This window comes from Echiichthys vipera (assembly GCF_963691815.1).
Source record: "Echiichthys vipera genome assembly, chromosome: 11".
NCBI lineage: Eukaryota > Metazoa > Chordata > Actinopteri > Perciformes > Trachinidae > Echiichthys > Echiichthys vipera.
The window spans coordinates 5588410-5611264 of NC_139836.1; the positions used below are offsets into that span (position 1 = coordinate 5588410).

The 22855-nt window shown below is 41.7% G+C and overlaps 3 protein-coding genes across 3 annotated transcripts in view; all 3 read left to right on the forward strand.

The window, feature by feature from the left end:
• The first annotated feature begins 4022 nt into the window (after nucleotides 1-4022).
• On the forward strand, nucleotides 4023-10602 carry calhm3 (calcium homeostasis modulator 3). The gene is made up of 4 exons (XM_083923492.1): nucleotides 4023-4331; nucleotides 6253-6380; nucleotides 6481-6608; nucleotides 8900-10602. The coding sequence occupies exons 1-4, from the start codon at nucleotides 4045-4047 to the stop codon at nucleotides 9347-9349; spliced, it is 993 nt and encodes a 330-aa protein (XP_083779618.1). The 5' UTR covers nucleotides 4023-4044; the 3' UTR covers nucleotides 9350-10602.
• Nucleotides 10603-11405: 803 nt separating this feature from the next.
• Nucleotides 11406-16046, forward strand: LOC310953516 (calcium homeostasis modulator protein 2-like). The gene is made up of 2 exons (XM_083922577.1): nucleotides 11406-11975; nucleotides 13852-16046. The coding sequence occupies exons 1-2, from the start codon at nucleotides 11421-11423 to the stop codon at nucleotides 14263-14265; spliced, it is 969 nt and encodes a 322-aa protein (XP_083778703.1). The 5' UTR covers nucleotides 11406-11420; the 3' UTR covers nucleotides 14266-16046.
• Nucleotides 16047-18569: 2523 nt separating this feature from the next.
• Nucleotides 18570-22855, forward strand: part of ncapd3 (non-SMC condensin II complex, subunit D3) — a gene marked incomplete at its 5' end in the record, with an annotated part of 36909 nt that continues 32623 nt past the window's right edge. The window contains 3 exons of the mRNA XM_083922763.1: nucleotides 18570-18621; nucleotides 19088-19263; nucleotides 20315-20477. Of these exons, the coding sequence (XP_083778889.1) occupies nucleotides 18570-18621; nucleotides 19088-19263; nucleotides 20315-20477 (391 nt within the window). The remainder of the gene's footprint in view (nucleotides 18622-19087; nucleotides 19264-20314; nucleotides 20478-22855) is intronic.

The window sequence follows — 22855 nt, forward strand, 5'->3', positions numbered from 1 at the left end:
CTTCTTAATCTAAATAATGCTGCATGTGGGGATTGAGGAAGTGACGTCGCCCAGACGTGAGACACAGGAAACAGAAAAACTGCATAATAATAATAATAGTAATAATAATAATAATAATACCGTAATTTCCGGACTATAAGCCGCTACTTTTTTCCCTCGTTCTGGTCCCTGCGGTTTATACAACGGTGCGGCTTTTCTACGGCTTACGGTAACCAGGGGCGCGCACTACCGAGCATGCGCGAGACCGAGGCAGACATCTGGCGCCAGGTAACGAGAGCAAAACAAAGGGTAGGAGATCGTCAGCGACAGTTTGCGCGAAGGAAGTGTTCATGCAAACACCCTCAACATGGAAAACAAACGGAGAAGTGCATATGATGCTGCTTTTAAGTTAAAGGCAATCGATCTGGCTGTCAAAGAAGGAAATAGAGCTGCTGCACGTACCCTTGACATCAATGAATGGCTGGTTATTTTGATAACGTAAACGGCCGCGGGAATGCACTTTTACTGCCGTGTTACAGGCGAGCACTTTGTATTACTTTGCACCGTTGTATTATTTGTACTGACCGCTGTCTGACCAGTGTGAGTTGGAGAGCATGGAGAGGGTTATCCATGATGGATAACAGTTTTTTCAGTGTCCTCCTCTCCACCACAGTCTCCAGAGTGTCCTGTTTGCAGCCAATCACAGAGCCAGCCTTCCTGATCAGTTTGTTGAGTCTGTTGGCGTCGCTGGCGCCAATGCTTCTTCCCCAACAAACCACAGTAAAGAAAAGTACACTGGCCACCACAGACTGATAAAAGATCTCCAACATCTTGCTGCACACATTGAAGTTTCTCAGCTTCCTCAGGAAGTAAAATCTGCTCACCCCCTTCTTGTAAACAGCTTCAGTGTTAGATCTCCAGTCCAGTCTGCGGTTGATGGTAACACCCAGGTACTTGTAATCCTCCACCGCCTCCACATCCTTTCCCAGAATGCACAGAGGTTGGGAGGCCATCATCCTCTTCTTCCTGAAATTTATCACCATCTCTCTGGTCTTGCTGATGTTCAGCTGCAGGTGATTCTGGCCAGTCCACTTCACAAAGTTGTCTATCAGTGCCCTGTACTCCTCCTCCTGTCCCTCACTTATACACCCAACAACAGCCGAGTTGTCAGAAAACTTTTGCAGGTGACACGACTCAGTGTTGTACTGAAAGTCAGTGGTGTATAAGGTGAACAGGAAAGATAAGATAAGATAAGATAATTAATAAATAGGATAAATAAAAGTGGCCCTAAAATGGAACCCTGGGGGACCCCAAGGATTATGGGCTGATAGTTAGAGTTATAATTATTGGCATGAACATACTGTTCTCTCTCATGTAGATAACTTCTGAACCATTTAAGTGCTATACCTCTGATACCAAATTGATGCAAAGACATGCACATGTTAGGTTAATTGATGACTCTAAAATTGCCCGTAGGTGTGAATGGTTGTCTGTCTCTGTTCGTCTCTATGTGCCCTGCGATAGACTGGCGTCCTGTCCAGGGTGTACCCCGCCTCACGCCCGATGTCAGCTGGGATCGGCTCCTGCACCCCCCGCGACCCCGACAGGGACAAGCAGTTGAAGATGAATGAATGAATGACTGGAGCCTGGTGATAGCTTCCTTAGCCGCCTTCAGGTGTATGTCTCGCGCGTCATCTTTGCTCTCAAGAGTTTCGAGTTTCTCAGCGTGTCCTGTCACTGTAGTAATAACACGGTTCAACTTAGTCTCGAGAGCTGAGAAACTTTGTTTCCAGTTCGATGAGACTGATGAAAACTAGATGAGGTATTCGCGAGGACAGCTGCGGTACAGCTGCTAATTCAAGGTGATTTTGATTCATATAAATTAACAGCATCCAAACATGTTAACGAGTTTTCTTTTTTTTATCTGTCATACTGAAAAACACTTTACATGATGTTTGGGATGGCTCCCGGACACATCTGTTGCATTCATTCCTTATCTTATGTAGCATACGTGCTCTGTAGGTTTAATGTTAGCCTGTACCTTATAGTTATGCAGCCTCGGTTAATCAGTCAGCACGCCTCTGTACAGGTCAGTCGGTCTTATTAAAAAAATTGTCTTTAACGGTACAGGGAATCTCAGAGGAACGGGACCCAAATGCAGACATGGAAGCGGAGTACGGTTTTAAACAAATATTCACTAAAGGTAAACGAGGGTGTCCAGTGACAGGGGAGAAGGTACAAAACTAAAGACGACGGGGCGGTCGAGGGTAGGCAGGAACGGGTAACAGACGAACAGCCGGGGATGCAGACGAGGGAACGGGATCCCGGAAAACTACAGAGAAAAGGAACAAATAAACAATTAACAATGAATAAACAAACACAAAGCGAAAAACCAAGCATATGTAAACTTGAGCCAACCAATGAGACACTGTACCACGTAAATGTGCAAACCAAGCACAAAAGGAAGAGGGAAAGGCCTGACAGGACGGGGATCCTGACATAAATCCTTTTGTAAATGTTTGCACAAAACTTTTTTGTTAATGTTTTAACATTAACTACCTGTGTATGTGTGTGTGTGTGTTTGTGTGTCGGCGGTGCCAATATGTAAATTCTCTGTGCATGTATCTTAAGTTGTTGCACTATGAGCAGTGGTTATACTGTGTCCTGTTCTGTTATATTCTGTATGCCTGTTATAGAAATGGCATTTTAATATATAGTAAATTTGCTAATAAAGAAGTTCATGTTTAAGTAAATGGGATCTTAGAAAATCCTTTTTTTAGGGTGGTATTGAGAATAAAGTAATTTCACTGGTATTGGTAGTGTGACATTTCATACTCATATTTGTACCATCGGGCCAAATGGGCCAATTACATCATCCAGGCAATGATGATGCGAACCTGCCTAAATAAACAACAACACATAATTAGAGATTGCTCCACTGCTGTCGTGCTGAGTGGAAAGTTATGCCAGTGCTAACCAGTGCTGACCAGTGCTAACTTGGTTAAAAATAACACACAATAGAATAGAAATAACAACTTGGTTCGTACAGCTCCGGTTGCCCGCATACCGCTACTATTATCCTCTCCTCATCATTGCTGACAAGTAGTGCTTCTGCCTTTTGGGGAATCACAACACTCACACCCCCTCCTCCCTTCTGATTGGCTTTTGCGCCACAGCGTCACGTAATTTGTGTGAAAAGTTATAAAAATGAAAAAGAAAAAAAGAGTAAAAAAATATTTAACTCGCCTGTTGGAGGTGATGAACACGAGTATCAATCGATTTTCACGTTGCGAGTAACCGGGTATATCGTGCATGTAGATTGACTTTGTATGTAATAGCGCTGCTTCGGTCTGAACGCACCATAAGAAGAAGGGGAGCATATGTCGAAAGACCAAATCCCCTATCAAATAATGCTAACATGCAAGTATAGAACCGCTAAATAGGACATCTTGATAGGAGCACATATCGGCTGAACATCAAATCCAAAAAAGAGAGTGACTTCATCACTCCACTATATCCTTACATGGAAAATATTTGTTTACTGCAACACTAATGCTCCTTTAACAATGAATTGAAAACGTTTTTGGTGCAACCACAACAGTGGTGGTTAACCTACTGTACAGCCATGGGCACTGCTTAGATTTTCTGACAACAATACAGCTCTACCAGGAAGTATTACTGCGGCTCCTTTTCTCTGTATCAGCCTGTGATGTAAGGCAGGGTGTGGCTGCACAGCCCTGTCACTGCTCCGGCGTATTCATGTGTTCTCACACTCTCCTGGGATCACTGCACGACTCCTGTCTTCTCAGCTTGTTTACTGAGACCGCTGAATTGTGGATTAAAGACTTTTCCCTTCAAAGCATTCATATTGTGAGGTAATGCGAACTGTAAATGACATAATCAGACACCAGTTCAGAGTTTCTTCTGAAAAGCATATTTCATACAGAAGCTAAAGCGTTTTGTAACACTGTTGTTTCTTTTTTCACTGGTTGAATACAAAAAAAACCCCAGTTTGGATCACCGTGCTGTTTTCACCTAGAGCCTTACCTACAGTATATTTAAGCTATGGAGCGTCTCAAGTTAGTCCTGCAGTACTTTCAGTCCAACTCAGAGTCTATCTCCAATGGGATCTGTATCATCCTTGCCCTGGTCAGTGTCAAGCTCTACACCAGCTTCGACTTTAACTGCCCGTGCCTTCCTCAGTACAACAAACTTTACTCTCTGGGAGTGATGATCGTCCCGCCAATCATCCTGTTCTTCTTGGGGGTCCTGCTCAACCGACACACAGGCGTCATGATGGACGAGTGGATGAGACCAGTTGGGAACAGATCCAAAAATCCTGCTGTGGTTAAGTGAGTCTACGTTACATGTCTTTAATTTATTAAAACAATGTCACAGAACCAAAGGGATAATAAAGAGTTGTCTGTTTTTACATTAAAGCCTTGTCTGCAAACAAGGCTTTTAAAGATATAATGTGTAAGATTTTCATTTAGTGAATAGTTTTTTTTAAAGTTCCTATCTATCAGAGTGAGTTAATATAAATGGTGATTGATCATATGAACCACTAATGAAAGCACTAGTACTTGGCGACATTCCCTCCCTAAATGCAAATGCGCCACCATGTTAGTGGAGCTTTGGTTGCGGTTGGTCTGCCGATGAAGCTATTCACTGCAACATATGCTGCGTTTCATTGTATTCCGAAATCTGGAACTTCCATGTTCTGAGCCAGGCTCGCTCTAATGTGTCTGACAGGTCCATTTCATGGCTTAGCCACAGAGAAAGAAGGCTGTTTGAAGATATTCTCTGTAATTCCTCATCTATCAGTTTTTTAAGTTATGGTCTATCAAAGAGTTAAAACAATGGTGATTGATCATATGACCCACTAATGAAAACATTAAAGTATTCCAATCTGTGTGTCTGAGGCAACATTCCCAGATCGTCACTAACGGTTATGCTGCGTTCACTTGTAAACGGAAATCGGGAACTTCCAACTTGACACAGGCTTGTAGTAAAGAACATGTGTGTGTGTGTGTGTGTGTGTGTGTGTGTTCGTGTGTGTGTGTGTGTGTGTGTGTGTGTGTGTGTGTGTGTGTGTGTGTGTGTGTGTGTGTGTGTGTGTGTGTGTGTGTGTGTGTGTGTGTGTATGCATTTAAGAGGGGAACATATAGGAGATAGACTGGAAGTATAAAAGTTTATAAAAGAGTAAAAAAAAAAGTCAACACACATAGTGACTTTGAACATGACAAAAAACTGATCGAAGTGCAGAAGGGCAAATAATCAAGAAGCATAGCAATCACGAACGTGACAAGATGGAGGGCTCTGAAAGAACAAAAGAAGCTGAGGAAAGGAACTCTGGGAGACAAAAAGTACTCAGATACCAATCCTACTGAAGTAAAAGTACACAAGTATTCTCCGCACTACTTGGAGCATACATGAGGAAAAGTGCTAGAATGTTTTACCCAGGGCTACTAGTACTGATAGTACATGGCCACAGGGTTAGTTTTTTTTTACTGTGAGGGGTTGCCTCCTTGCCTAGCATTGCACACTTGAATGGTGTGTTACTAGCACTTATTATTTTCTCCTCAATTATCAACTAAGAAAACAGGCTACATCCTCCTACAACAGCGATGACTGCACCTGATAGGATCAACACTTAATTTGTGGGCTGCCTGCTCCCGGATTCCAAATTGGACCAAGTAGCCTACTATGAAAATAGTAAAATGAAATGTGTTTCGTTTTTGCAGTTGCCAAATCTGTCTTCATTTTGGATCGACAACGTGAGGTTTGTGAGGCGACAAGTTGAGCTGGATGCTTGTGATTTGCATAAAGTAGGAGAGGCATCTCGATGCTTAGTCCCTTGAAAATCACCACCACGCCACGCCAGAAACATTGCCTTGCGGCTCAAACAATGAATGGGAAGCAGGGAAATGATGCTCCTGGTGGAAATGTACCAGCACCAACATTTTATGTCTTAGGTTTTTGTTATTTGATTGATTTGTTATTGTTTTTATTCATATTTTTATACATATTATTGCTAGAGGGAGCCTGCGATCTAAGATAGTAATTGCCAATGACTGCCTCTCTGTAGTTGTTGTGCATATATAATAAATTTAGGTATTTCTTTAAATCCAGTATTCATAATGCACTGTAGAAAGCTCAGTATCAATTTTAGAAAAATGACTAAAATGATTGTACATTTCCTGTGCAGCTGACAATATGAGGCAGTGTTTTGCTCACAGTTTATCAGTAGAAACTGGTCCTGTCTCTCTGCAGGTACTTGTTCTCAGCTATGATCCAGAGGGCCCTGCTGGCCCCGATGGTGTGGATCCTGGTCACTCTGCTGGATGGAAAGATTTTCATCTGTGCATTCAGTGTTAGTGTAGACCCTGCACTTTTCTCAGGTATGAGAGAACTAAAGAAATACAAATTCAATGAGTATTCTTAACATACTGTTGCTACATTATTGGTCTGTATCATGTATCATGTGGCATATTTCCTCAGGTTTGCCCAACAATACAGGTCTGGATATGATCAAAATCATGGCCAAAGTGCCCTGCAAGGAGGACATTATCTTTAGGAACAGCTCTTTCCGCAAAGCGGTCTCTCGTTACGTCCGTTGCTATTCACAGGTGAGCTGTTAACCTCAGCATGCATACACACATAAACCCGTCTTTGTACTGTTAGCCTTATGAGTACTTAAATCCTTGTTGTGCTCTGTCAGATCAGGGTCAGGGTCTATTACCCCACATAGCAGGTTTGATCAGAGGGACACTTAAAGGGATAGTTACATTTTTGAAGTGTGGGTGTATGAGGTACTTATCCATAGTCTGTGTGTTAACTACAGTAGATGTTTGTAGTTGCATGCAGGATTATTGATGTAATGTAATTGCAGACGAGCCACTGGGACCTCATCTCCCAGAGTTCCTTTCCTCAGCCTCTTTTGTTCTTTCAGAGCCCTCCATCTTGTCACGTTCACGGTTGCTATGCTTCTTGAATATTTGCCCTTCTTCACTTTGATCAGTTTTTGTTTCTTATTCTTTGGAATGGAAGTTGAACGGTCTTCTTCCTCTGTCTGCTGATCCTCCATTGTGAGTCAGCAGTAATGAAATGGACCTGACAGACACATTAGAGCAAGCCTGACTCAGAAGTTGGAAGTTCCTGTTTTCCGATTACAATCAAATGCAGCATACACTTCAGTGACTAGCTCCATCGGGCAGACCAACCGCTGTTTACTGACATAAAAAGCGTCATCAATAGAGCACTGCAATTGAATATAGCAAAGGCATGTCACCACAGACACTCAGGGCGCACTCACACTGTCCAGCCGTACCGTGCCCCATGCTTTAGGGAACTTGTCTCCCCCTCCCTCTCCCCCCGCGGCCCAGGTCAGTTTGTACTCACACTGCCTGGGTCTCGGCGGAATGCTTCTTGCTGCCTATACGTCATCACGCCGTAACATGGCACACGCATTGATTGACGTCATCGCGATGCTTAACTCTGTTTACATATCTTTCCATAGACCTCAGAGTTTTTGTGCGTCCTGTCCGACTGTTTTTGAATATTTTCATCCGACCCAATCTGCAGTTAAAACTCCACCTCCGCATCACACCAACGCGAGCCTTTCGCCGCTCTTGTTTTAAATGTCCGCACATGGTCCATCCTTTTTCTTTCTATGTCCGAACAGGCGCACATAAAATGACTCAAAATAACACCAAACATCTGCAGCAGCATGAGAAGAGTCCATACAAATAAAACGAAGCACCAACAACGTAGTAAGTGAACCCAGAGTTTATTAAAAGAGTGTTTTAAAGACTTACCCCTTACCCTGTATCAGCTGCTCTGAAAGTAAAGTCCATTCAAGTCAATTACCAAAGTCAATCCAAAAGGATGGAGCCCATTTACGGTTTATTCAAGCAACACACATACACATTCTGGTTTGTGGCAGTTTTGTGAAATCTAAATTAATAATAGATGTAAAAGCTTTGGAAAAGTCCCAGACAGCGAATTTCCCTGCAGCACCAAAATGTCACGCGAGGGGGTCGGGGCATGTGTTGAAAGGGCTACAGGTAGAGGTAGCATTAGACAAAGCATCAGTCTCGGTGTGCCTGTGGGTACTGTGAGCTCATGGGCACCGAAGAAGAATGTTTATGCTGCCAACAGAGGGACATTTTTTACCGTGGCCTGGAATAATTAAATACTGCAAAACGCTGTGTGACTGCTATGGAGGATTCCCCATCCCTCATCAACCGCACCGTACTGGACACTGTTTTTCCATGTCCCCAGAATAAATGGGAAGGAAATAAATCACCAATGGGCTCCTTCCTTTTGGATTGACTTAGGTAATCCACTTGAATGGACTTTACTATGAGAGGAGCTGGTACTGGGGCCAGTTCAAAACTTTAATTAAATCCGGGTTCACTAACTATCATTTCAAATTGTCTTGATGGCTTATTTGATGGCTATATTTGCAGAAAAAGACCATGGGATGATTTTACGCCAGAATTTCACTTTAAATGCGATTAATTAGATGAAAATCTTACGGATAATAACTTCAAGTGTGGTCGGAAGACATTTATGCTTTTATCAAAGACTCCACTCCACTGACAAAAAGTAATTTTACCTTTAAGAGTTGCTTAGTGTGTCCCTGCTATTAGTCATTTATAAAGAAAATTGTTGTTACACATCATCTGATCAGGGTTGTCAGTTGTTTCTGCTCATATAGACACACGCACGCACACACACACACACACACACACACACACACACACACACACACACACACACACGTATGGAGGGAGTGTGTGTGTATCATGAACAATTGGTTTCACTGCCCTTTGTGCATCCGCCTCAGTCAGTGCAGCAAACAACTGCTTTTGTTGGCTCTGTTTAGTGTGTAGCTAACTTTTCTCGCCCTGTCTAGGCAGTTGGCTGGTCCATCCTCCTCTTCCTGATTGTACTGGGAGCACTGGGACGCCTCTTCAAGCCCTGTTTAGATGACAACAGCATCTCCCAACAGACGCGCTACTGGAGCAACTACCTTGATGTGGAGCAGAAGCTCTTTGACGAAACCTGTGTCCTGCACGCTCGCGACTTTGCCCGGAAATGTGTGGTGCAGTTCTTTGAGGACATGAGGGAGGACGCCGTACTCCACCTTCCCCATCCATTCTTCATCGCAAACTCCCGAGAAGAGTGGGAGGATGAAGAAGAAGAGAGACTTCATGGGGTCTCAAAGCAGGAACAGGTGAACCAGCTGCTCAACAAGTGGTATTACAGTAAACCTGAGCTGGACGTCACCAGGATGGCCCACAGACCCAGGATGTGTGTTACCTGGGAGGACCGTGACGGGAAGACTTTATACTCTGATGTCTAGGACACACTCAGTGTTGTATAACTGCAGGATCAATCATGTTCATTAAGAAATAGCAGCTTGTAAGATGTAGGTTACCTCAGTGTAGCAGTAAGCTTTGCTATAGTCACACTAATGTCAAGGGTCCATAGCTTCCAACTGCATCTCAAAATCTTCATTCAGGACGACAAAAATAGTTGCTCTTAGGGACAGACCATTTTGCCAGGGTCATTTGTCTATGTTGGATGTGGTCTGGCTGGTTTTGCATACAGGTTGTTGACATGGCGCTCACCCACACAGATTGATGGAAACATGCAAATGGAAGCAAATAACTTCACAGACTCACACAAAGATTCTATTTACTACTTTGTTTAAATTCATTTGGTTTCTGGAGGTTCTTATAAATATGCAGCAAATTACTATGTATATGGTTATGTGTATGACATGTTGTATGAAAGCAGGAACTCTCCCCAGAAACCTTTTGATAAACTCACTAAGTTTCGACCACAGGGACAAGGGTCTAAATTAAGTTCTGGTTCCATCTTACCCCCCAAAATGTCCCTGAATGGAGGATAGTACTTTCTACTGGTACAGGGTCTTTCGGGGTGGGGTTTGAAGGGATGACTGTCACTGATCAGTCCAACACATACAGCGCAAGTGCTTCATCACATCCTTCATAAAACAAGGAAGTAGTCAAGTAGCCAGTAATCTCCACCAGGATGGAGCTAGACTCTCCAGGGACTCGTCCATTGCAGTAATCTTTGAAACACACAATCTCAGTTACACATTTTATGACTTTGCAGGTTTATTGCATGTCTAACTGTACACAAACTGGAAAGGTGTGATTTAAATCATAAAATTATTTGCATTAGGTGAATGTTAGGAAAACTCGTAACACAAGGACCAGTTTGGAATCAATTCTAAGTTATAATAAAACACACAGTACACTTCTCACATGCTCTGAGGGCAGTCCTCCTGAGTCCAAGTCATTTAACATGCAGTTGAACAGTAATGTTTGTCATGGTGATATGTTTAGAAAACACAAGTAGTTATCTCCAGGTTTCATAAAACACCTCGCTGACTCTCCACTACATACACTGTGAGCAAGGTCCCTGTTCTCACAGTGGAGCACCAAACATAGAACACAGCCAGTTTTACACACATTTATAGTCGTATAGTTTAATGTAATGTTTCATCAGAAATGCTGCCTTCTAGTTAACAGTATATGTTGAAAATGTGCATATTGTTGCCTTCAGCTGTCTTAATCAGTCACTCGACTCCCCTTACAGGTCGTAGTGATCCTGCAAGCAGCAAGTTTTCCTTACTTTGTTAGGTTTCTCCACTTATTTTACATGTCTATATCTTACAAATGTTTTTAAATAAAATTCCCAAACTTTTTTCTTGAAATTGTGAATGACACTTTATCAATCATATCCTCAAACTCGATTGAGTATGTGTCCTGATGTGTGATCTCACTTCCTGGGCTGTAATATTGCTTCGTGTTCATCCACACATGTTTTCACTTACAGACCACATTTTTGTTCCACTGGGGAGGAAACCGGAGGGCAGTTCCTGACTGTGAGTCATCACTGGTGCCCAGCCTACTAACCCAGACTCAAAGCTGTGCACTAAAAGAGGGACTTCTCTTTTCAGTCTCAAATGTTTAAGTTAGTTTTATGCTGTGGACCCAATGTATTTTTCCTAGTTTTTCACGAGATGTCACTGGATATTGAAAACAGATTACAAACGCTGAGTTGTTCCACACATGGCCCGCCTCAGGACACTGTCAGAGCGTGAGTTTGCATGACTGCATGCCATTGTGACTCTTTCAATCAGGATCTATTCTTAAAAATCCCCGGTCAGAGTATATTTTCCACTGTCTCTGGCTTCTGTTTTGATTCACAAAACAAGTACGACATATTGACGCTTATCTTCTGCATTTTATTTGAATCAACTATTACAAAACAGTCACTCACACTTTGGACAACAGTAATCAAAGCAGTGTGTTTTCTTTTTCTCTTTGCAGCCTGACATTGCTGTAAACCAAACACACTGCTCTTCAGCGTTATTCTCAGTAAAGACCCGACATCCCAACATGGCTGCTGCTGCCCTCGTCACAGAGAACTTTAAGTTTGTGTCACTCTTCTTCAAGAGTAAAGATGTAATGATCTTCAATGGTTTGATTGCTCTGGGCACTGTGGCCGGCCAGACTGCATTCAATGTTTTTGCCTTTGAATGTCCATGTTCCTCTGGGAGGAACTACCGCTATGGCCTGGCTGCCATCGGTGTTCCAGCACTGGCCTTTTTCCTTGTAGGAATAATGATGAACAAGAGCACCTGGGACCTGGTATCTGAGTGTCGACTCAGAAGGTGTCGGAAGTTGTCGGGAGCCGCAGCCTTTGCGCTGCTGGGAACCATCATCGGTCGAGCTGTTGTGGCTCCACTAACGTGGGCAGTTATATCTTTGCTGCAGGGCCAGGCATACACATGTGCCCTCAGTGAGTTTATTGACCCCAGTACACTGGAGGGCTTCCCCTCAGAGGGTAACGGGTCAGAGGTAATGGCTGAATTCCCGTGTCAAGAAAGTGTTCCAACAGAGCTGCAAGGCTTCTGGCCTGAAATACAGCGTCGACTAAAATATGAATCCCAGGTAACAAAGTACTTTATTTTGTTTTACAGGACTGTTGTGAATTTGATAAAAAGTTAAAATCTTATATGTAAATATGTATATTTATATATAAAATGTTATATATATTAGAACATTGCAACTTTAATCCCTAATTTGACTGATCTCTAGGCTATAACAGTGTCTATCTGAAGAAGATTTTTTTCTGCCCCAATTTAATTGAGAAATGAGAGTATAAAAGGAGGGGTTCTGCCTTTTATACAATGTTCAGGTGTTCAACAACCCATAAATCTGCAGTTTACATGGTTATTAGGTATTATTTATTTTCCCATTGAACAGATTCACCCCATGTCTCATTGGATGATTGCACGGGTACAGATCCAATCAGTAGAGACTCACCACATAATTCCAAGAGTACTGCACATGGAATCATTGACTGTGCTTACCTTGTTTAAACAACCTACATATCACTTCTTACTTAACTGTTATATTAGTAAATCATCATTTAAGGGTCTATAAGGTCATCTAATGTCTACTCACCCCAGTTCTTCTCATCATCTCCCTTTTCTCCCAGTGTATGGGACTACTTTATGCATTATTCATTGATATGGATGAATATCAAATACAAAGCCCTAATCAAGGTGTGTAAACTAACTGATCATGTTTTTACAATGCCAGTTATGCTGGTAAAGAGCTCTAGAGAAGATTAAACGCAACATAAGTTGACCCAACAAAATGATCTGTTCCACCATTCCAATCAGTTCTTTTTAGATGTGAATCTACAATGTAAATAATGTCAAGGCTGAAAATACATTTGTTCAATTTAAAATAATTTAGGGTATTTTTATTGGGGGGGACAATTCATGTTTTTCAGAAATTTGGGGGGACATTTGTTGTGATCTGCACCCATGATTAATTATTTCAGAAGATTAATGTTAAGTTCAGCTTCCTTTGTCAAGTTCATAAATACAGTTTTTAGTTTCATTGCTTAAAGGAATGCTTTGTGAGATGATCGGTGAACGTTCACGTGATGAGATGAATGATGTTTGGCTTCTATCAGTGGCACTTGGGCATGGATCATTCAGCAAAATAAACGTTTGCTGCTACGGAGAAGAAAAACACTCATAAAGAGACTGGTAGAGGGGGGAGTGAAATGTCTATGTAGGCGTCGGTCTCTATGCAGAGAAAATAATTAATTTGGGTGGGTGCTGGGTGGATTATTAAAGAGTACACCTGATTTGGATGACATCAGAGCCGATCCACGCATCTCTAACGGATAGTATAGTGTGTGTGTGTAACAGCCTGATATCTCCTTTGTCACATTCCTACATCAGTGAGCCACACTGTTGCACTGGGTGACATGTCTTCATTACCATGAACACACACACACTGTAGTTGACTCGGTCCTGCACACCATCCTGCTTCCACATTACCTAGTGTGGATTAATCCACTGCTGAAAATAGTCCCCAACAAATGCACCATTTCTTTCTGTAGGTTTGATAAGAAACATTACAGTGATCAGCTATTTTAGGAAATTAGTGAGTTTAAAAAACAAACAAAAACTATATACCAGTATTTGGGAAAAGATTTTCATCTTCAGTCTGAACCAAGAGGCTTGGATCTGAGAGCCACAGACATGGTAGAGATTGTATTGAGGGATGGACTGACATAGCTGGTTTGAACCAATCACCAGGAGTGTACCATTTTATGGCTTCAAAAAACGTATTCCTGTGAAGTCTACCACTGCTGCATGCATGCTAAAGACACCAGTAGTACACATAGGGGAAATGTGTGTATGTTTGATGGCTATAGAGGAGAGCTATTATAGAAAAAAAATACAAACTGCAGATTTTATTTTTTATCTTCTCCTCATTTAATAATAATGTGTGTTCTTTTCAGCTGATAGGCTGGCTGCTGGTGGCAGGAATGTCTGTGACAGTGTTCCTAATGCTGTGTATAAAACGCTGCTCCTCTCCACTGGGCTACCAGCAGGAGGACTACTGGTCCCAGTACCGGACTAACGAGAAGACCCTCTTCCAACGTACGGCATCTGTCCATGCCCGCCTCCTGGCTGCAGAGAATGTTAAGAGCTTCTTTGGCTTTGTGGCTCTGGAGAAAGAAGAGAAGGAGCAGCTGGCTGAGCACCAGAGTGCTACTCCTATCTGCAGCACTAACTGGAACAGAGTGACTGGTGTATACCTCTACAGGGAGAAAAATGGACTGCCTCTATACAGCAGGCTCAACAAATGGGCCACGTACAGCCTGGAGAATAACGTGGATGCCATGGAGAAAGAGATGGACATGCTCAGCTAAAAATAGTTCTTCTGGAAGGTAGTTCAGTGACTTCAACCAATCAAATTCAAATAGCATCTGCAGTACAACGCCTTCCCTCCACACCTTTTCTTGTACTTCAGAACCTTCTCTGAAATTTTTAGTGACTTTCTTGAATAGACAATCTGACAATCACGCACATTCTTTCTGCCACTGTGCCTTTAGACATGTTTGGCTATACTGATAAGCAGCTGGGTGGGTACATAAGGAAGGAGCCCCCCAGTTTATGCACCTGGCCAGATAACCATGCAAGATACAGTTAAGAGGTTGAGATTAAACTCATAGCTGACATTGAGCTGCATTCTAAGGGCGCACTCACACTTGGAGATTATACCATACCCAAGCATGACTCACAGCTAAAGCCTAGTTCGTTTGACCAGTTTAAGTGTGAGTGCACCCTTACTCATTTCCATGGGGGAGTGGGATACTTTACATAAGAGACTTACGAGCTGGATAACTAACTATATGCTAACTTGAATAGGGGTCAAATATTTCAATCGTGCAGCTGTTTTCTAGACATTCCAAAATGTTATTGGACCGAATCTGACGACTAGCCATCTCATTTAGTCGTCTGTGTTTTTAACCGAGAAACTTCAGTTTCATGTCACAATTCAAAGTCTGGACCCAGGCAACACTTTAAGGTTGTACTCTGTCTATCTATTTAATTGTCTGTTAAGTTCCTATCTATCATAGAGTGAGTTAAAACAATGGTGATTGATCATATGACCCACTAATGAAAACACTTGTTGTCTCTTTGCCCAGTATTACAATCTGTGTGTCTGTGGAGACATTCCCTCTCTGGATGTAAAAAGGCCGCCATGTTAGTGACACTGCTGACGGCGGTTGGTCTATCGGCCGAGCTTGTCAATAAGTCGGGAACTTCCATCTTCAGGCTTGTATTAAGGACAGAAGTGTAATAGCTGTGTGTATCGATTTAAGAAGGCAACATATAGTGGACGGACCGAAAGGAGGGAGGTGAATGTGTTTCAATTAAGTTTACAAAAGAGCAAAAAAAAGGGAGGGCTCTAAAAGAACAGGGCCACCTGCAGTTACATCATTACTGCCAAAGAGGCAGCTAGAAACAACATATCTCAATTCTTACATAGTACAACTTTAAACTTTAAAGAATATTTATCAGTTACCATCATCCACGTCTGCACAGCACTCTTTAAAAAGAAAATATGTGATTTCTAAAGGTGGTTCTCCTGTTAATCACGTTATGCCCTTCTTCCAAAGCAGTGACGAAGAACACTAGCAAATGCTAAAGTTAAGTTTTCATTTAAACTAAATTATGACAGACGTGTGCATGCCAAATCATTCAGAGCACACAGGGTCAAATTGCCTTAGAAGTTATAATATGACGGGTTGCTGACAAAACTGCCTATCAGATTAATTTAATTCTAACAGAGAGTGCCGGAGCCTTAACACTCGGGCTGTACACTGTATCGCTGCCCTTTCTACCATGAGATATCACCAATGAAGGCTTTTAAAACCAGTAATTACACAACTGGACATGTTCCAGCGGGAATGAGATCTGAAATTGGGGAGAATTGTACAACAACAGACATTATTACAGTGTTAACATTACACTGCTACGTGCAATGCCAGGAAAAGCTGTAATCTTGGATGTCGACATTGTTCATTTCTCCTCATGTCAGTTAGAAGATTTCTGGATGTGTAGTTTTTGGTTTAGAAGCCTTTAATGGTGATTATTCACAGTAGAAACTGAGTGCTAGTGTAGCAGGGCTCAAATAACCATTGTGTAGAAGTCAAAGTGTTCTCCAAAATAGCAGTGTGACCGCACTACGGAGATAAGATATCTATACAGTCACATAAATAAGTGGGAATAATAAATATATGGAAAACATATGAATATGGGGAAAAAAAGTGAATCTCAAAATAGAAATACATTAACGCAGGATGATAAAGCAAGCTTAAAAGGTAACTTCAGGGATTAGATAGCCATATAAGAACAAATATATGTAGGAATAATGAATATGAGAAAAACGAAATATACAAATATATGAATTTTGGAGAATACATTTAATCTCAGAGTGGAATACATAAACATTGGGAGCATACAGTAAATGATGAAAGATGATAACCTGAACATAAGCACTAATAAGCATGAAGAAGTAGTATGGTGTGCGACAAGAACCAAGGAGGCTTAAATAGAGGAGGAGTCACAACATCGTATCATTTCATATCATTGGGACGCAGTAAAATATGGCCTGCACTTGCCAAAAGGCTTGATAGCTGGTGCACTATCATAGAACATTGGGATGATTGATTTTGACCCATGCATTTGCAATCAACCTTATATATACACTATATATATCACCCATACTGAAGTTGAACCAGTCACACTACCAATAAAACCATGCCATATCACCACAAGAGTGCAGAGTGCAGAGGAAGTACTCAGAGAGTTACCGTTATTTGGGTTAGACTGTGAGTCAGGGCCAGTAAAACCATGCAAGGGAAAAGCTCAGAAAAGGAGGGAAAAGCTGATGGGTTCTCCTCGAAAAAGGGATAGAAAATCCACCCAAATGACCTGGACTGCTCGAGTTTGACTTTCTCCCAGATGTAGGCACATTACAGAAACAGGACTCTACATTGAAACAAAAGGTGTCAGAAGTGGGTTCCACACTGCAGTGGCACGACGCCGAGAGGAAGGAAGAAAAATAAACAAGATGGGACTGAAGAGGGAGCTGTTTGCTCATCAGTCGACCCAGTAGCCAGAGAAGAGACTACTGCAGAAGGGAAACTGGATGAGCTAGCAGGTCTGGTGAAGTCTCTTATTGGATCTCAAGCAGTGAGATACCAAAAAATGGAGTAAGAGGCCTCCCGTCAAGAATGCAGATGAAAACAATATGCATAAGTAAGTTTCATTAATGCAGCGGCAAGTGAACGCGAGGAGAGAAGACAGAGATATGGAAGAGAAAGACCAGTTCCAGGGAAGAGATGATGATCACAATGACAGAGATGATGAATATGATGAGGACCCAGGTGAGATGATGACCATCCAGACGAGTCACAGTTTAAGACCACAGAGGGAACCCCTTGTCCACAGGGAACCCAAGTTGTTGCCGTTTTCCACCGAGCATGACATTTAACATTCTCTGACCGCATTTGAGAGAATGGCCCATGTATGTTGATGGTCACATCCTCATGCTGGGTTTGGATGACTATGGTTTACTGCTGTTAAATGAATAAACACACCTGGGTGGGACATGTAACTTTGCCTCGGAGTCCTTTGTCCACTGCAATCTCCAGCCGCTCAAGGGTCATTCCAACAAGTATATATACGTATACTGTATATATATTATAAAAAAAATAAAGATATATAGCCTATATCAGCGGTCGCATTTATTATCAGTGCATGTGTGTCATACTCCAAAGCCCCTATAGGGTTGGAGAGCATGTACCATTAATTAAATAACCTTGATAAGAACATGGATGCATAAGGTTTTATTATACATCCATGGACCATCCATTGATATATAGCTGAAAATGCTGAACACATAATCATGCACTGTGTCAAACACTATAATGAGAGAATAGGTACGTTTGCAACAAAGCGTGAGAGGAGCCTGATGAAAATGGGATGTGGAGTGGATGATCAGGTGTGTGAAACTCAGAGAGGAGTAATAGAGTTATTAATTAACACAGGTTTGGTTCTTGGTCTAGGTTATTTTCCTAGATAAATAAAAGTCCAGTTGCTTTTGACTGAAATTACTTTGGGGATGAAGATGACCTTGACAAATGAGAACATTCACAGGCTTAAGCACAAGTATGTTTAATAGAATACACAGAGTTGTTGTTTGTTAATACTCACTTCAAACAGCTGTCCACTCTGTCAACTTAGATGCTATATTATATTATATTATATTATATTTTATTTTATTTTATATTTTATTTGTTGTAGATACGTCTATATCTTGCCTCCTTTTATATTTTATACTTACCTTTTATATTGTATATTTTTTGGTGGTTTCTGGAGCCTTGCAACAGAATTTCGTTTGTATACATGAAAATGTGTGTGAATGACAATAAAGTTTGTCTAAGTCTAAGTTATTGTGTTTTATCTTTAGACTAATGTAAACTAGTCCCTGTGCTACCTGCTCCAGGACGATAGATGGCGGTATGCACCTAAAAGTTGGTATTGCATTTTGCTAAAAAACAAAGAAGAAGAAGAAGAAGAAGAAGAAGAATACATCCTCACTGCGCATGCGTGAAAGTCTGTATTTCAACGTTCGGGCGGGCTGATTCAAAATATAAACAAGATGGAGTTAATGTCTGCGCTGCACTTTCTGAAGTTAAATGACATTCCGGAAGGTACACCTTGTATTTTTTTAATCTTGTAAATAGCCATTCTCTCTGACCTGAATTTACGGAGATGCAATTCAAAGTTAAGTTATAACGTAACGTCAGATATTTCCCGGGTTCTGTGGCTTGTCCGTGTACAGGGAGAACTGCGCACCGAAAATTAGCCAGTGTCGCTTGCTGTGGAAGCAAAAAGCGGTTAAAACGAAACTTCGGACTTTTTACCTGAATCGTTGCGATCCAGTAGTGGTTTCGGCTAACAACGATGTAGCGTACACTCTTTGTATTTCGTACACGTTCCTCTCTCAAACTTCCCAGCTGTAGATGCACATTTGTTGCGTTAGCTATTTGAAGAGTGGAGGTTCTGTCTAAAGCACCATGTTGTAACGTAACAACGACTGCTCACAGTGTCCTAAGTAGTTCAATTAACAAGACACACATTAGGTAACGTTACTGTGATAACGGTTTTGATTTCCAGCCTGGGTGGAGGCAGTGTGGGACTCGGAGTTCACCGAGCGGAAACCACTGGATGACAGCATAGAGGTCGAGCTCACAGACAGTTGGACAGATGAGGCGTTCAGGACCCTGCACCAGTGTTTACTGACGCATGCTGCTCACCAACAACAGTCTGCAGACAGCGATGAGGCATCACAGGTAAACTGGACCAGCACAGACTGTCCTCTACTCAGAAACCACAAATATAAGGCATATCATTACATGTTTTACTCTTATAACTAGAAATCAGGTATATTTTACATATTGCATAACTAATGTGGCTAATTTTCCATTGATTAGTGCCCCAAGAAATGAACATAAAAAAATGTAACACTGCATTGTATATGTGTTACAAAGAAGATAAAGAATAATTAGTATTTTTAAGGTCATCATTATTTCAAATAAGGGATCTTGTAAGAATCAGAACAAATGTACATGTCGACTTTTTTGTTTTGTATTCCACAACAATAAATAAGTCTTCTTCATTTGTTCATGAAATAGCCCACACCACAAATATCTTTCCATTTTTAACTCGGAGGTTGAACTAACATCTTAATTGATTTTTGAGGTTCAATGCGAACCGTCCCAAAATGTTCACAGTGGACTGTAAAGCACGACGTCCTCACATTCAAACTGACTTATTTTAATGAAATGTAATCCTGTCTATCTTGCTTTGAGTTTTTTGGAGAGTTATTGGTTTAAACATGTACTTACACAGAAATACACATACAGCTAAAAACAAGGACAATAAAGCTGCACAAAGGTAAACATTTACCTATTATGTGCATACAAGTAGGTGAAAAGATAAATGCATCTAAACCAAACCATGATCGAAGTGCAGAGAACAGACTGTATTATTGCAGTGTAGAACTGCATCAGCAGCTCATCCACCTTGCCCAAGAGTCAACATTGGTCAGAGGTGTTGAATGCAGCACAGTTTGCAATTCCCGCTGTCACACTTTACTTAGCGATACCAGCTCGTTTCTCCCGTCTGTGCCTCCTGAAAGTCCCATAGAAAGCTGCCAACTAAAAGCTCTGCAAAATGTTCTGGTTGGGTGAAAAGCGTTGAAAAAGTTACTTTTCAGATGTTTAAAAGTTCCTCCCTGTGTCTTTATAATTGTCATTTTGAATGTACACCAAATATGTTTTAAATGTTTATATTATGTGAAGCTAGTGATAATCACTGTCTGTCTCCCATGTTGCACTGCAGAGTATCTGGGCGATTCTGGGTGAGAACAAGGTGTCCATCAAGACTCTGGTTGCTGTGCTGTCCTTCTTTGTCCTGGAAGGAAAAGCCAAAGCGGCCAACATCCAGCGGAGGGTGAGCAGTCTGCATGCTGGCTCACTATACCTGCTGCTGCTGGGAATCCCAGGTGAGGAAATCTGAGAAATATACACTGAGAAGGTCTGCATATAATTTCAGTGCAGCCACAAAGTAGCAATAATTATTTCTACATTTTGTCTTCTTCATGTGAGTATCAGGGCTTAAAGGTTCTCAGGCATAGAGCAGTTTTAAATTAATATAATGCTCAGTACAGTGTACGCATTTCCTCCTGGACAACTTTTCGGGCTCCAAAATTTACGTTACTTTTATCCCCTGGACTATTAAAACCATAGTCACATTCACAAAGCCTTTTCGTTGCGAGCTGCTGCACCCTGACGTGTGTGAAAGGCATGGGGGATCTGTTATGCCTGTAACTGAGGTAGTCACAGAGTGGTAACAGCGCCGAGTCTACGTCTGTGATAATGGGACAGCCAGTAGGGCGGAATGACAAAGTAGTCAATGTGAGTCGACCCAAAGGAGGTCAACGTGACAATGCAGTGTTTAGAGTAGCTGGAGTTATTAATAACTTACAGACACATTGCATGTAGGGGTTTATCCAAATTATCGAATAATTCATTAAGCGATAGTTCCTTCATATTATCGATCGATGATCGATTAATTGATAAGCGGCATGTCTTCGGAGCAGCTGAATTTCCCTCTGAATAGGTTAACTGTATTGACCTTTTTAATAGAATTCCATTACTAGGCAACAGCCTTGGTCCTTGTTAACTTCCTGTCAGCTGATGTCGTTCACATTCACTGCAACAGGAATCAAACATGGACACATTTAGAATGTTTATGTTTACAACTTTGAAAAGGTCTATACGTAACATAAAATGCTATCTTCCTTATGATATAAAGAAAAAATGCAAATCATATTCCTTAATCACTGCCTTGCGGGCAGGGAATAACATTTTGGTAGCATATCAAACATGTTCTGAATAGCCGCAGCATAAAAAAAAAATCATTCCTGAGTAGAAGAATACAATCAGGGATCCAGACTAACCTTTTTCTCGAGGAGCACGCTGGTCCCCAGCGGAACATTTTAGTGGCGCAACCAGAAATGTTAGGGGCACGCATGGTAAACAGATGCAGAAATTACAATGTGCTGTTTCAAATTCAGTGTCACATTTTTATTGTGGTCTTTTGAAGATGCAACATAGAAGGTAAACTGAGAGCACCATCGCTGTCAAGACAGTACAATACAAACAAAAAAATCCTACATTCAGAATAAGGGGTGTGACGAGACTATACATGATATCAAGTAAACGAGAACGAGACGCAAGGAGATTTTAACACTAAAATGTCAGTATTTTCTTTACATGGGGTATTTTAGCAGAGAGCTGTGGTGGTGCGGAAGGTGTCTTTGCATAGTACTTGTGATAGCCGCGGTGTAGCCTACAGTACTCACAGAGGTAAAGTATAACGCGGGACAAGAAGCGGTGTGATGACCGTCACTCGATCATCTCACAGAACAGATAAGTTTACATTTAATTAAGTGGATCGACTTACACCCAAGTTTTCTCCCGCTGTTTATGTGTTTTAAAAATATTAACCGTATCTACACTAATTGATCAGATCAGTCTGTGTCACCTGCTGCTTCACTCTCTGCCCTAGGCGGAGAAACAAAGTCAATAAATCAGTTAAACACTGTTGATTTTTTCCCATAGAGCTGACATGAAAACTATTTTGGTTTAGGCAAGGCAAGTTTATTTGTATAGCACAATTCAACAACAAGGCAATTCAAAGTGCTTTACATAAAACATTAAAAGCATTGGGAGAAATAAAACGTATACATTCAAAACTCACAAAAGGTCAATTGAAACGTAAAAGGTCATTTTTAAAACACAAAACAATGGTTACAGTTACAGACGTTACAGTGCAGTTTACTGAAAAGCAGCGGCAAATAGAAAAGTCTTCAGTCTTCTGTCAGAACTAAAAGTTGCAGCAGACATGCAGTTTTCTGGAAGTTTGTTCCAGAACATGAAAACTAAACGCTGCCTCTCCATGTTTAGTCCTGACTCTGGGGACTCAGACTAGACCTGCCCCATGTTTAGTCCTGACTCTGGGGACACAGAGCAGACCTGCCCCATGTTTAGTCCTGACTCTGGGGACTCAGAGCAGACCTGTCCCATGTTTAGTCCTGACTCTGGGGACACAGAGCAGACGTGTGCCATGTTTAGTCCTGACTCTGGGGACTCAGAGCAGACCTGTCCCATGTTTAGTCCTGACTCTGGGGACTCAGAGCAGACCTGTGCCATGTTTAGTCCTGACTCTGGGGACTCAGAGCAGACCTGTCCCATGTTTAGTCCTGACTCTGGGGACTCAGACTAGACCTGCCCCATGTTTAGTCCTGACTCTGGGGACACAGAGCAGACCTGTCCCATGTTTAGTCCTGACTCTGGGGACACAGAGCAGACATGTCCC